The sequence below is a fragment of the Myotis daubentonii genome, chromosome 9 (genome assembly GCF_963259705.1).
Source record: "Myotis daubentonii chromosome 9, mMyoDau2.1, whole genome shotgun sequence".
Classification (NCBI taxonomy): domain Eukaryota; kingdom Metazoa; phylum Chordata; class Mammalia; order Chiroptera; family Vespertilionidae; genus Myotis; species Myotis daubentonii.
The window spans coordinates 71476410-71489911 of NC_081848.1; the positions used below are offsets into that span (position 1 = coordinate 71476410).

Sequence of the window (13502 nt, forward strand, 5' to 3'; positions counted from 1 at the left end):
GCAGGTGTGGATCCACCTGGGAGGCGAGCAATGGACCCGGGCAGGGGACGCGACCTCGTCCCAATAAGCGAAGCCCGTGGAGTTGCCTCCGCTCGGGGATCCTGGCCTCCCATTCCAGCCACACCCAACCCCCCCCCCCCCACCGCCCCCAACCTCCCAGTCTGGTGAGCCTGGGCCCTGAAGGTTCAAGAGGTCAAGAACCTGGAGAAATGCACTGTGCAAATATATTGACTTTATTTGTCTCCGTTCGGGAGCCTCATAGACATATCCAGGTAAAAAGACCGTTAAATAAACGCCTCCAGCCATCGCAATGCAAAAATAAATACCCATCCTCCGGCCACAGCAGCGGCTGCGCTGCACCAAGTCCCATCGGCCGCGCCTAACGATTATAAAAGTGTTCAGCGAGCGTATGTTGGCGTGAGTGTGCACTGGGGGCGCTGAGGGGCGCGGCGGTGGAGCGGTGTGCAAGATCGGAGTTGCAACCCATAGGGCAAGGGCGTGGAGCGGCTCTCCAGGGAGCCCTGGCGACCCCGCGCGGGTGCGCTCCCCGCGCACACTCACAGCGGAGTTCGTAGTGGGCAGAGTTTAAAAATAAACATGTACAAGGGCAGAGAAGCGGCTCCCTTCCTGGCGCCCCCGGCGCGCTCGGACCCAGGACCAGCGCAGCACAAGGCGCACCGACCAGTTCTGTTTGGCGGGAGTCCCAGCGAGCGCGAGGGGCGGTCGTCCCGGGTCCTCGGGGGTCCCCGGGGCGCGGGCCCTACCGGGGTTCGCACGCTAGTCCCCGGCGGGCCCCGGAGGCGTGCGTGCCCGCTGCCGGCGGCGCCCTCACAGGGCCGAGTCGGAGTCGCTGGAGTCCAGGCTGTTCCTCAGTTTGCAGCTGCTGAGCTGCTCCCGCTGCAGCGACAGGCTCTGCGTGCTGCGGCGCAGGCACTCCAGGCTCTGCAGGAAGGACTTCTTGGCCTTCTCCTCCTCCATGGGCGACACCCCCTCCTCCTCCACCTCCTGGATCTCGTCGAAGGTCACCGGCTGCGTCTTGAAGCGGGACTGGCGCGGCCGCCGCAGCCGGCCCTTGCCCTTGGTCAGCTTGGCGGGCCGCACGGGCTGCGGGAACGCGTCGGCCAGGCACACGAAGTGAGGCATCACCGCCTGGTAGCTGGAGCAGATGCCCATCAGCTCGCTGGGCTTGGCGGCCGCCATGGCGCTGCCGGCGTCTTCGGGGCCGGGCGGCGGGGCGGCGGGGCTGTCGGGGGGCGGCCGCTGCGCCGGGGCCCCCCGGGAGGCAGCAGCCTGGGGCTCGCCGGGCGGGGGATCCAAATCTGCTGTGGGGTGGCGGCGGCCCTCGCGGGCCCGGCTCGGCGCTCCTCGGGAGGGCGGGCGAGGGCCCGTCGGGGATACACGGCGCGGGGGGCGCCGCTCCGCTGCGATCCGAGGCGCTGGCCGCTTCCGCGCGTCTGCCCCGCGGCGTCCGCCGCCGCTTATATAGCTGCTCCTACCCACACGGGCCGGGCTCGGATGACAGCGAATGCCATTTAAAGCGTGCGCCCCGCGCCCTCCCGCCTGACGTCGCCCGCCGCTCTGGGAAAGTAACGGCCCCTTTCCCGGAGCCCCCCGCCCCCACCGACCCGCTCCGGAAGGCAGGCCCCGCCCGCGGGGATGCGGGGAGCCTCCCGAGCCGCGGGGCACGCGGCTGGCCCAGGGCGGCAGGGAGCAGGGGTCCTGGGATGGTACCCCCAAGTCTGTAGGAACCGTGGCGGCCGCGGGACGCAGGTCCCCCTTCCCGGCGCCTAATCTCAGAGGCACACACTCGGCGCGCCGGTTGTTCTGCCTCGGGTTCTGCGCGTGGTGGTGGCTGCTCCTGTCCTTACAGTGGGCAGAGCCAGGGCACGGCTCCCCAGAACTGAGTTCGGAGGGAGAGTTGTTTCTTCTCTGGATCCTTGTTCTTCTCCCTAACCCACCCCCCCCCCCCCCAACACACACACACAGAGGCACGCATGAATACAGTCACAACCTATTATTCCATTCTGGTTCTCCTGTTCCCTATGTCTTCTCCATGTTTATCTCCTCACTACCCCACCCTCTTCAAGTCCCTCAGGCACACCCCCCCCCTTCATGCGTAGAAGAATGACACTTGGATATGCCACTAACAACAACAACACAACAACTACCATCTGGAGAGTTGTACTCCAAGCCAGCCAGTGAGCTCTGTGTTACGTATTCAATCTTCGTAACAGTGATGTCATCGGTATTCTCCCAATTTTACATATGAGGTGCAACTCCAGAGTCCGCGCTCTGTAGTAGCCAGCTGAGGGTGATGCCCACCAGTGCCCGGGGGTCCCATGTCAGGTGTCCCAACTCCCAGCGCAAACCAGCGGAGCTGAGGGCCTGCGGGCCAGAGCAGTGCCCCCTACCGGCTCCCAGAAAGGAAACTGTAAACCCAGGGAATCAATGGGATTTGGCCTCTATTCCTTCCATAGCCATTCAAGGAAGATGTACTGAGAACCTACTGAGTACCCGCTCAGGCATGTCCTGCCCTCTGGAAGTTACATTGGGGGCAGGGAGATACAGACAGTAAACAGGAAACAAGAACATGCACTGCGGGTGGGGTGGCGGGGGTGCAGATCCAGCCACGTGCATGGGCAGTGCCTGGCGGAGGGATGGCCAGGAAAGGCTTCTCAGAGTGGGTGACAGTTCAGGTGACACCTGAAGGCCTGCAGGACAATAATAACACTACCAAGTACTTGATGTGTGCCATGCTCTGGAGCACTTCTGATGCATGAACTCATCTGACATGTTAACTCCTGTATTTATCCTCACAGCAACCCTGGTAACAAGTCCTTGTAGTGTCGCCATTTACAGATAGGAAAACCGAGGCACAGAGAGGCTAAGCCACTTGCCCCAGGCCACATAGCTGGTAACCAGCAGAGCTGAGGTTCCAACCCAGGCCCCTTGGCTCCCAAGCTGCTTCGTATCCACTGCACTGAGTCCGTGTGCCCTGTGGAGGGCAAAGAAGAACCCAGCGTGTGCCCACTTTGGGGGGAAGCAGTGGGGCAGAGGGGCCCAACCCTAGTGCAAAGGCCCTACGGAAGGATTGAGCTTGGCTTCTTCAGGAACTTCAGGAGAGCTGCGAAGGGTTGAGAGCGTTTTATTCTAGGGGCAGTGGTGAGGCACTGAGGTTTTGAGCAGGGGAGCTGCACACTCCAGTGTATGTTTTTAAGAGTTCACTGTGGCTGCCATGTGGAGAGCAGACTGGAAAGGGACAGGGGGCAGGGGAGGGGGGGAGAAGCAGGGAGTGTGCTGAGAAGATCATCCCTCCCTCACTCTACCCCCCTTTCCCTCCTATCATGCTTAACTACGATCTAAAAGGCCTTCTCATCTGCTTGTTCCCATCGGTGTTGTCTGCCTTCCCCACTGGATCACAGTAACAGCCACTGCCTTTGCAAGCAGGAGTCAGGGGTCCTGTGGAGTGTACCACCTCCATCCTGCCCCCCGAGCCTGCTCCCACAGCGGCTGGCTCCACCACAGCTTTCTTTCCAACCCATGCAGCTCCTCTGGACCCCAAACTCCCAGGCTGGGGACTGGGGTCCCTAGGCCAGCGGTGGCCCATGAGGTCCAAAAGGTTGGTGACCGCTGGTTTAAAGAAACCTTTGGAGCAGCAGACCCTTGGTGGTCTGTGAGGTCTGAAAGGTTGGCGACCACTGCCCTCAGCCACTCCTGTCGGCTTCCCTGTCCAGATTCTTGGTCCCACTGCTGCCCCTTCCCATCCGTGGCTTCTCCCCCTCAGGATGCCTCATGGACCAGCCCCATATTTAGTGGCCTTCTCACACTGTTCTGTGCCCTCTGGAAGGGCTGCTATCGGGTTAGAACACAGACCAGATTCTAACCCTGATCTGCCACAGGCTCATTCTGTTACTCTGGGCAGGTCGTACTCCCTGAGACTCAGGGGCTGCACCTCAGAGCACAAGTAATGCCCCGGGAGCCAGTGATCGCTGTAGGGGAAGCTCCTGGTGTAGTGCCCAGCATGTTTTAGGCATGAGACACACCTTCCTTTTGTTTTCATTGTCTCACACCCCATCCTGCCCAGCCCCCAACGTGGCTGAGAAGATGTCCGGGGAAAGTGCTCCTGAGGGCATCTGGCTCTGGTGCCCGGGGAACCAGTGCCCAGAGGTGGTCCTAGGCAGCTTCAGGGGATATCAGCCTCTTTCAACAGACCGCCCCTCACATGTGTGAGGAGGATGGCAGATCTAGGCCCACAGCCTAACCAGGTATCGGGTTCTGTTGACCTCTGGCCTTGCTGATTCGCAGGGTCAGTGTTGGGTTTTCCAGGACAGGCTACGTGGCCTTTCTTGGCCACCTTGGGGCAGGGGATGGCTATTAAAGGGGATGCAGGACAGTCCCTCTTCTCACCAGGCCCGTGTCCCTGGGACGACCAAGGAGAGACACAGAAATGTCATCTGTTGAGCACCTATGTGCCCGGCACTGTGCCAACGATGCTTGGCACATGCCTCACCTAATCATCCTCATGGCATCCTTTGAGGGGTAGCATCAGCTCTATTTTAGAAATGAGGACTCTGGGTGCTTTGTAGCCCACCAAGCCCCCCTCAGTGCCAGTGCTGACACAGCTGTCTGCCTGACCCCAGTCCAACACCCAGGCTCTGTGCCCGCACCCGTCTCGTCATCCCTCTGAAGTGACGGAAACAGCACGGACTAGATAGAGGTCAGACCCCCAGGTTCCCTCACCCGCATATGCTGTGGCCTCGGACCAGATGCTTCCCATCTCTGAGCCAGTTTCTTCATCTGTGAAGTATGGAGACTATGCTCTGATTTCCTGGGGGCCCCTCCAGCTCTGACATTCTAGAATCCTCAGAAGGATGCAGGGATGGGGGGACCCATTCACAGGAAGTTTCAGGCTTGGGCCAGAGAGTGGCAAGCAGCTCCGTTGAGGCTGCGGGGGAGGCTCGCCTCTGTGGAGGGGCTGCTGGGGGAGCAGATGGGGCAGGAAGATGGCAGCTGGCCAAGGAGGCCTGTGCCTCCACCTCCTCCACCGTCCCCACCCACACTTTGGCTTTGGGGCAGAGCCAGGGTTTAAAAAAAGCAACTCCAGTTCTTCAGCTATTAGCAGGGCTTTGTTTCCAAGGGAGCCTGCAGTGCCCAGGCCAGGCAGGCAGAGCAGGGATGCCCAGTCTGTCTGGGATGCAGATGGGCGGTGAGCCACAGAGCCAGGTGGGAAGAGCCCGCCGGGCAGTGCTCCCTTGCTTTTCTGGGGGTGGTGGGGTGGAGGAGGGGGAAGCGGGGTAGGCCCCTTCCTGTGGCTGCTCTGCCACCCTGGCACTGACCGACTGCCAGCTAGACACCTTGGTCAGCTGTCTGTCCCCTCACACTCTCCCAAAAGCCTCTCCAGAGGGCTGCCAGGCCTCTGAGTGCTGAGTGAGGTGGTGGTTACTCTAGACCAGCCGTGGGCAAACTACGGCCCGCAGGCCGGATCCGGCCGTTTGAAATGAATAAAACTAAAAAAAAAAAAAAAAAAAAAAAAGACCGTACCCTTTTATGTAATGATGTTTACTTTGAATTTATATTAGTTCACACAAACACTCCATCCATGCTTTTGTTCCGGCCCTCCGGTCCAGTTTAAGAACTCATTGTGGCCCTCGAGTCAAAAAGTTTGCCCACCCCTGCTCTAGACCTTGCTGTTCCGGTCAGTATGCACATGTGTGCATTCAGGTGTGTGGGGTGAAATGAGAATGTGAGTGCGGCATCAGGGGCGGGGAACGGTCATTGGCAAACAAGGTCCACGGCAGGCAAGCAACAAGGCCTCTCCGGGCATCCTGCCTGCTGGCTCCACCCTCACCCCCGCGGGAGCCCAGCCCACCCCTCGGCGGGCTTTCCGCACAAAGCCAGTGATTTCAGCGTCCTACCAACTGCTTCTGTCTCACTCAGAATTACCACTTCGTCTGGTATGATTGCGAACAAAAGTGTTTTGATAATTTTGCTGGAGGGTTGCCATGACGATCTCCAGCGAGCTCCAAGAGGGGTGTCAGTGTGTGCATGGGAGGTAGACAGAGGAAGAGAGTCCCAGAGACTCTGGCAGGAAGAGACAGCGGAAGGGAGAGGATCAGGGAGAACCCCCAGTGACATTTCCAAGTTAGACCTTCAGCCTTCCTGGCCCCCCACCCCAGGGGGGGGGGGGCCCATTCATGCTGCAATGAGCTCATGGTCTAATCTGGGCCTCACTGTAGGCCCTGTAATGGAATACCAGCTGCTAGGGCAAGCTGCCATAGCTGCCACGGCAGGGCTGGCCCCGCAGGGGAGGCTCCTCGGCACCCCCCACTCCCAGGATGAGCCCCAGGAACACCAGACTGGAGTGGGGGCAGGGAGGTTCGTAGGGACTCAGAGGGAGCCAGAGCCCAGGGCAGCCTCCTAAGAATCACCCCAGGCTGTGGGCCTGGCTGTGCTGCTGGGAATAATGGGAGCACATTTCCCGCCATGGCTGCTTCCTGGCACAGCTACCCCAGCCTGGGTCTGTGCTCGGTCCTTCCGGCATGCTTTCTCGCAGGCCGGAGGGTCTCTCTCCTGGGACGACCGGTCTGAGAATCACTAAGGATAAGGCTAAAACCCTGCACAGTCTGTGGCCCTAGAGCTTTGCAGAGCGGTTTCCCTCTCTGTGACTTCAGCAAAGCAGGACTATCTGCTGTCTTTTGAGATGAGGACAGAAAGGCCCGGAGAGAGGCGGGAACTAGATCAAGGTCACACAGCAAGGCAGGGGAGAGTCAAGATGAAACCCCGTCCTGGACTCTCCCCCAGCCTCACCGCCCTCGGGGAGGACAGGTTCTGTGGAATGGCCCATCTGGCACTACCCCCTCACATGGACAGGGAAACTGAGGCCAGAGACATGCCCCAGCTAGTACACATAAAGCCCGAACTCGCAGCCTCGGGTCCTAAGACGTTTCACTGCCTCTACTGAACCACAGCCCCATGCGTTCCATAAACAAGCCCAGGAAATATCTTGTTCATGCCCCATTATACAGTGTCTGCCTCTGCCTCGGAAGGAGAATCTTCTGGTTATTGGCAAAATAGAGCATAGGGCAGCGGGGCTGGCCAGGAACACAGAGGCCAGGCCAGAGGCTCACCGAGTTCCAGCTGCAGAAGGCAGCCTGCCAGCGGCCTCTTGGCCTGTGCTCCTGGAGCTGTGAGGCCCTGGGCCAGTCACGCTGGCTGTCGGAGCCCAGTTTCCTGAGCTGCTGAGAGCTGTGCATAGGAGCCCTCGGGGAAACTGCTTTCCAAGTGCCGGGAAGCGGCTGCCAGGAGCAGCAGCCCCTGGTGAGAGAGGGGCCCTCAGCCTGTCTCCAGCTCTGCTCAGATCTACCTTTCAATTATTTACCATCATGGGGGGTGGGGGAGGGAGAACCACAAAGAAAGTGCTGTACAGGGCTCTGAAGACAGCCGCAAAGATGACTTCCCTGCAGTCTTGGTAATGAGTAACAGCATGAACATGAGCAAGCAGCGCCCCAAGACTGCCTGCTGGAGCCCCCTGGTTCCAGTGAAAGTTCTCACTAGCTGTGACTGTGGAAGCTTTGTGTCTGCCCCATCCTCCTCCCAGGTGGTGTTTATAAGGCTCAAACCAGATGATTTATAAGAACACTGTGAGGTAAAGCCCTGTAGGAGGGTGAATTTTAAATGGGTTCCAAGGAATCGGGGTTAAAAGATGCCATTCTCTGAGCCCTGCCTCAAGACAGGACACATTGTCAGCCTTGTAAATAGCTACTGGCTCATTTTGGGGGTCCAGAGAGTCTGCGCTCCCCAAGACCTGTCTGTCTTCCTTCTTGGACACTGTCTCAGGCTGCCCAGCAGACCGGCGGTGCCTGCTGTGCCCCAGTCTCTGCACGTTTTGGACATGGTGGGGTGGGGGCTTACTCTCAGGCCCCCAACCTCAGGCAGCCTCTCTCTCATGTTGCTGTGCCTGTCACTGGCCAGGGAGGCATCTCCTCCATCTTTCTCCAGCCGTCCCCTCACAGGGACAACAGGAGGGGACTCAAGGAGAATGAGTTTATCCTGAGCATCTTTGTCACGCCAGTCACCAGCACACAGCACTGTGAACCTATCTTCGCACCCGTAAGTTTATCCTCTGAGACAGGTGTTATTATCCTCAAGCATTAGCAGAGGAATGGGCTCAGAGATGTCAGGGAACTTTCCCAAGGCCACCCAGCCAGGCAGAGATGCAGCTGGGAGTTGATCCCAAGCCCACCAGTTGCCAAAGCTCTTCTCACCCATCAGCTGCTCCCACAATGGTGATCCTGGAGCTGCCCAGGCAGGTTCAGTGGGAGGATGGACACGGCGAAGAGTCTGGAATTCTAACTGGGAGCCAGGTCCCACTTCCCAACAACTTTTGCAGGGAGAAGACTGCTGTCCTCCGGCCCACGCAGCAGTCAGCGTGCGGCGGGGAGGGGAGCGTGGATGACATCCAAACCCAGTCCTTCTCCCAGGGTGGTGGCAGGAGGGGGTGTGGGGGCCGCTCCCCACTCCCAGGCCCCAGCACTTGAGACCCAGACAGGGGCAGCACCAGGGCCTCACACCTTGAACTGAACTGGGGCTGGGGGGCATCAGAGCACACACGCCAGCAACTCGGCCACGGGCCTGGGGACCACGCCTCCAGTCAAGTCTCAGCATCTGAGATTGGAAACCACCGTCTGCGGATACAAGAACTAACGCACAAAGGCTCTGCTGGCCGATGGGGTCCGGAGGACCGCCGGCTGTCGGAGCAGGGAGGAACGCGCAGGCGAGCTGGGCCAGTGTTTTCACACCAAGAAGTGGGACTCAGTGGGTTAGGACAGAGATGCTCAACCCATGTGCCCCCAGAATTTTTAAAACATGTAACACCTGACTACTTAGGCCAGGGCACTGACCTCTTTCCCCTCAGATTGTCAAATAAAAAATGACAACAGCCAACACAGTAGCCGTCCGGTGTGAATGAATCAAAATTATACCCCTTTTTTGGTCAGATTGGCAAAATATGTTATTTCTTGGTGTGCCACAGAATATAGGTAATTAGTCTATGTGTGCCATGAAATGAAAAAAGTTAAAGATCGCTGGGTTACGACGCCATGACTGGCATTTTAAAATAATGTGCAACAAAACAAAATATCAGAGTAAATATTGTTTCACAAAGCTTTAGTTATAGTTTAATGTGTCTCTGTAAAAAAATTTTTTTAAATCTTGGGCTGTGGTCAATAAAGCTACAAAAGCCATTAAATTGGCTCGACCCTGTATTTTGCAGGTGGAAAAACTGGGGCCAAGGTCAGGAAAAGGCTTTGATCAGGGGCCACAGGCAGTGGATGCGGACCAGGCAGTCCCCCGATGCTGGGACACTGCGTGCGCCTCGCCCCAGGCTGCCTTCCAGGGGCCCCACGTCTCACCGTCTTCTAACCTTAGCCGCCATCAGCCTTGCATCGTATCTGCTGTTCCCAGGCCAGAGTGGGAAGGACCCAGTGCTTCATGGGGCGGGGTGATGGGGGTGCCGCGACAGAACAGACCCAGGCCTCCTTCCTCAGCTGTCCCTTCTCTGCCTCCTTTCCCCCTCCCACCCCCTCTGGGGGAACAGTCCACCATCAGGTCCCTCCACACCCCTCCCACCTGCCTCCACAGTGGCCACTGTGCAGCCGCCTCCCCCTCTCTCTTGGCCATACTGGGCCCTCTCTCCCCCAAGGCCTGTCCTAGGCCTGTCCTAGACCCGTCCACGCACAAGTCACTCCGTCTCCATTGCAAGATTTGGCCAAAGCCCCTGCGAGCCCTGCCCTGCCCCCAGGTCGGGGGCCTTTCCTTCACATCTACACACTATTGGATAAGAACAGCTGCCAATACTAAGGAGATAGGCACAGTCACACTCAATTCTTAAACTCTGTTTTAAAGAGAAACTCAGGCTAAGAAATTGGCCTAAGGTCACACAGTGGTAAGTGGAGGGGCTGGATCTAGAACCAGGTCTATATGGCACCAAAACCGACAGCTGGGCGATCGACACCTGGGCAGTCGACACCTGCCTGCCATTCCTGGCAGCCTCTGCTCCAAAGCAGCGTGGCCCAGGGGCGGACGCCATGTGGGGAGGGGACAAGCATCTCCTACTCTAAGTTGCAGTTAGGAAGAGACCGCTCCAACCCCAGGAGGGACAAATATAGGAAAAACAACATCTACCCTTCTCCCAACCCTCCCTACTCTCTCTCCCAGGAGAGGAGGGCTGACTTCTGCGATAAGGGAGCTTGGGAGAAGGAACTGGGTTGCGGGACAGGGGATCCCTCTCCTGCCCACTGTCAGTCCTGCCTCCCCGCAGAGAGTGTGCATGCAGCTCGGCTCCTGAGTCCCCCACCTGGGAAGGGCCAGTGTCCACCTGCTGGAAGCAAGCCTGGAGGCCCGCCTCCTCTGCTCCCCACTTGCACGCAGGCTTGGGGGGCGGTGGCAGGGACCTCCTGGCTGCTGGCAGGGCGGGGCCTGCTGTGCTGCTTCCTTGAACGATGCCCCACAGCCTCAGCGAGGTGCAGGAATGTCAGGAAGTCAGACTGTGGTCATGGATGTGAGCCAAGGTCTCCCGTCCAGCTTTGTCAGTAATAACACTGATGTTTTTGACCTCATAGCTAAGTCCTGCATTTGTTTTTCTTTTGCTTCAGCACTTGTGGGAAGGAGGGGTGTTACTTGTGCCAGGAAACCCAACATCTTTTCTCTTCACCACTCCCAGGCCTCAGGTATCTCTGCTTGGTCTCCTATCATGGTCTCCTACAGGTCTTCTCACCTCCACCCCATCCCCTTACTCCCACCTAATAAATACATTTTTCTAAAAGTTGCCCTCTCAGCTCTCAGTGGCTTCCCACCACCAGAGCCCTCTGCGTGAGATGCCTCCCAGGCCTGATCGGCACCTGACTTCCTCTTTCACTATCTTTCCCCCAGCTCAGCACCCCCTACACAAGCCCTGGAAACAAGCCACCCAGGGCCCTCAACGCTTAGGAGTCTTCAGGTGTCACTTTGCAAGGTCTCCTCCCCAGTCCCCAAGTGCCTCCTCCACCATGCAGCCTTCCCTGACCACCACCCTAAGTTACATCTCCTGTTCCTCCAACTCCTGTAGCATTCATTGTTGGGACCCCTCATTTTACATTCCCTTTATTGAGGTACATCAGATGTGTGTCTTGTTTTCTCAACAAATGACACAAAATATAACAACAATGCAGCTGCTGGCTAAGATGTGCTTGCTTTGTGCAGGGCACCGGACGGCTTCTCCTTCAAGGGGAAAAGCGTCATAAGATACAGAGCACAGAGCCTGGCCCACCATTGGTGCTCCCGCCACAGCATGAGCTTTGCAGATATGCTCGAACACTTTTGGTAGAAGAATCAGTTGGCACAAACTTTTTGGAAAGCCATTTACATTACGTATTCAAGGCCTTAAATAACATACACAGCCTTTGGAGTCTGGGCCAGCACCCCCTTTTTAGAAATGTGCTTGAAGACACAGCCGTAGAGTGCACGAAGGCCCCGGTGCCGGCAGCTGCAGGAGTTGGGGGCTGTGCTCCCTCTCCCTCAGTTGTAAAATGGGATAAAAATAGAACCCAGCCCATGGCCGTTGTGAGGATTAATAAACCGTGAATTAATATATATAAGGCATTTAACACTGCCTGGCACTGTATTCAGACTCTATAAAAATGTTACCTCTTCCTTTTACTATTTAAATTGAGATCGGAATGAGGCCAAATCCTGGACTCATAGCTATAACACCACCCTGCCTCCCACGTCCACTCCCATGACTTCCGAAATCAACAGAACAGTTAGTTACTGATAACAAAACAACACCAACATCAACACTGGTCCAGAGATCCAACACAAGGGGGGCGGGTTACATAAGCGCAGACAACGCTATGCAGCCTCTCAAAGGCCTGTTATGGCACAATAATCGATGCCACGCACCAAGGTACAAAGGAAGCGGAGAAAGGCTACAAGAGGTGAGTGCAGTATGAAGTTACTTTCCTCCCAGTTATACAAACGTTTAGAAAAAAAGACACTGCAAAAGGTAAAAACTCATCATCCCAGGGCTGTAAGTTACAGATGACTTTCCGTTTCCTTTCTATCTTCCTGACTTCTTGCCTAGGACACATAACTCCTTTTGTAGCTAGGAATAAAAACTAATTTTGAAAAAGAAAATAGAAGCCACGCTGGTTCACTTCTGTCTGTGAAAGCAGGGGTCGTGTCTTCCTTTCAAATATCCCCACTGCATCTAGCACGCCATCGCAGGACACAAAAGCCCTGGGCTCGGACAGAATCTTGCTTAATCTTCCAGGCCAAGGCGTTCTGTACAGAACTTAGAAATGGCCTGCAAGGACAAGAAAACAATGACTGGCGGGGATGCGTCTCCGCCTGGTTGGTGACCCACTGCTGGGAGACGTCAAGAACTGACCTGAGGGGGAGGGGATGGCATCGGGCCAGGGCGGGTGCATTAGGAGACCAGTTATCTGGGGAGCATGTGGTGGGGCTGCCAAGAGTGCGCTGAGCCTCGACGCGAGGCCACTTTGGCACCTGGGAGCTCTCTTCGGCCGTTTTTAAAAGCTTCCCAGGAGACGCTTAAGTGCAGCTGAATCTTAACATGATCAGCCTCACTGGTGAACCATTTTCATTTTGCCCAAAGCCTCCGGGGGTACCCCTGCTAAATGCAATCGAGGTATGGGCACCGAGGGAGCCTACCAAGGGGAAGGGCAGGGTCACAGAGCCATCGGTCAGCCACAGAGGGATCACCCACCTGACATGACATTAGGGCTGGGGGTGGCAGGGCATGTGCAATGTTCTACTTACAACAATTACATGACGAAGCACACTACCATCAGGCACGTTACATTCATGCTCTCAACCCTCACAAGACCCCGCGGAGGTGGCTGCTTCTGTGTCCATTTCACAGCTGAGGAAACTGAGGCTTGGGGGCTGCCTGACTGGTCCCCGGTGGCTCAGTGAGGAAGGGCAGAGTGGGACTAAGCCAGGTCTGCCTGACTCCAGGTGAGGCTGCTCCCCCAGGGCCCCAGCAGTAATTCTGATAGACATGGAGGCTGGGGCAGGGCTGGGGGGATCGTAGCTGCTCCCTAATTTCAGCCCTGCAGGCACCACTGTGACTGCAAGAGGCCCCTCCCCGGCCCTGGGCCGGGCTTGCCTGAAGTTGGCACAGAACTCGGCTTGCACTATTTTCGGCAGGAGGATGCTGCCTCCAGCTGCAGCAGGGACCTTTGCCATATATCGAGCTGCCCGCTGGTGCGGCAGGAAGACCGTCAATACCGCTCCCTGGAGGGCCGCCCCGGTGGGCACCGTGACCTTCTGGGGCTGTCTGTGCCCGTGTTCCCTCTTGCCACCAGGTTCTGCTTTAGCTCGGGGTCTCAGAGGCCACAGAGCCTTAGGGGGGGCAAGAACACTGGCTAGGCACCCGAGGATGGTCTTCGTGGTGGTTCTGCCTCATGCCCTGGGTGGCCCTCAGAGGAGCCTTACCTGCTCTG

At 57.5% G+C, this 13502-nt stretch overlaps 2 protein-coding genes across 2 annotated transcripts in view; both read right to left on the bottom strand.

The window, feature by feature from the left end:
- LOC132241240 (probable inactive 1-aminocyclopropane-1-carboxylate synthase-like protein 2) overlaps positions 1–13502 on the bottom strand; it is a 110702-nt gene that overhangs the window by 75435 nt on the left and 21765 nt on the right. The window lies entirely within an intron of this gene.
- C9H11orf96 (chromosome 9 C11orf96 homolog) lies at positions 213–13245 on the bottom strand. The gene is made up of 2 exons (XM_059710622.1): positions 13166–13245; positions 213–1858 (listed from the first exon to the last, which is right to left on the bottom strand). The coding sequence occupies exons 1-2, from the start codon at positions 13243–13245 to the stop codon at positions 829–831; spliced, it is 1110 nt and encodes a 369-aa protein (XP_059566605.1). The 3' UTR covers positions 213–828.

What these genes read in the sequence shown, in the direction of transcription:
- C9H11orf96 (XM_059710622.1), bottom strand. Translation starts at nt 13,245, where the DNA reads ATGGCAAAGGTCCCTGCTGCAGCTGGAGGCAGCATCCTCCTGCCGAAA. An exon ending in GAGTTCTGTGCCAACTTCAG is followed by an intron (nt 1,859 to 13,165) that starts GCAAGCCCGGCC and finishes CTGTAAGGACAG; the next exon opens with GAGCAGCCACCACCACGCGC.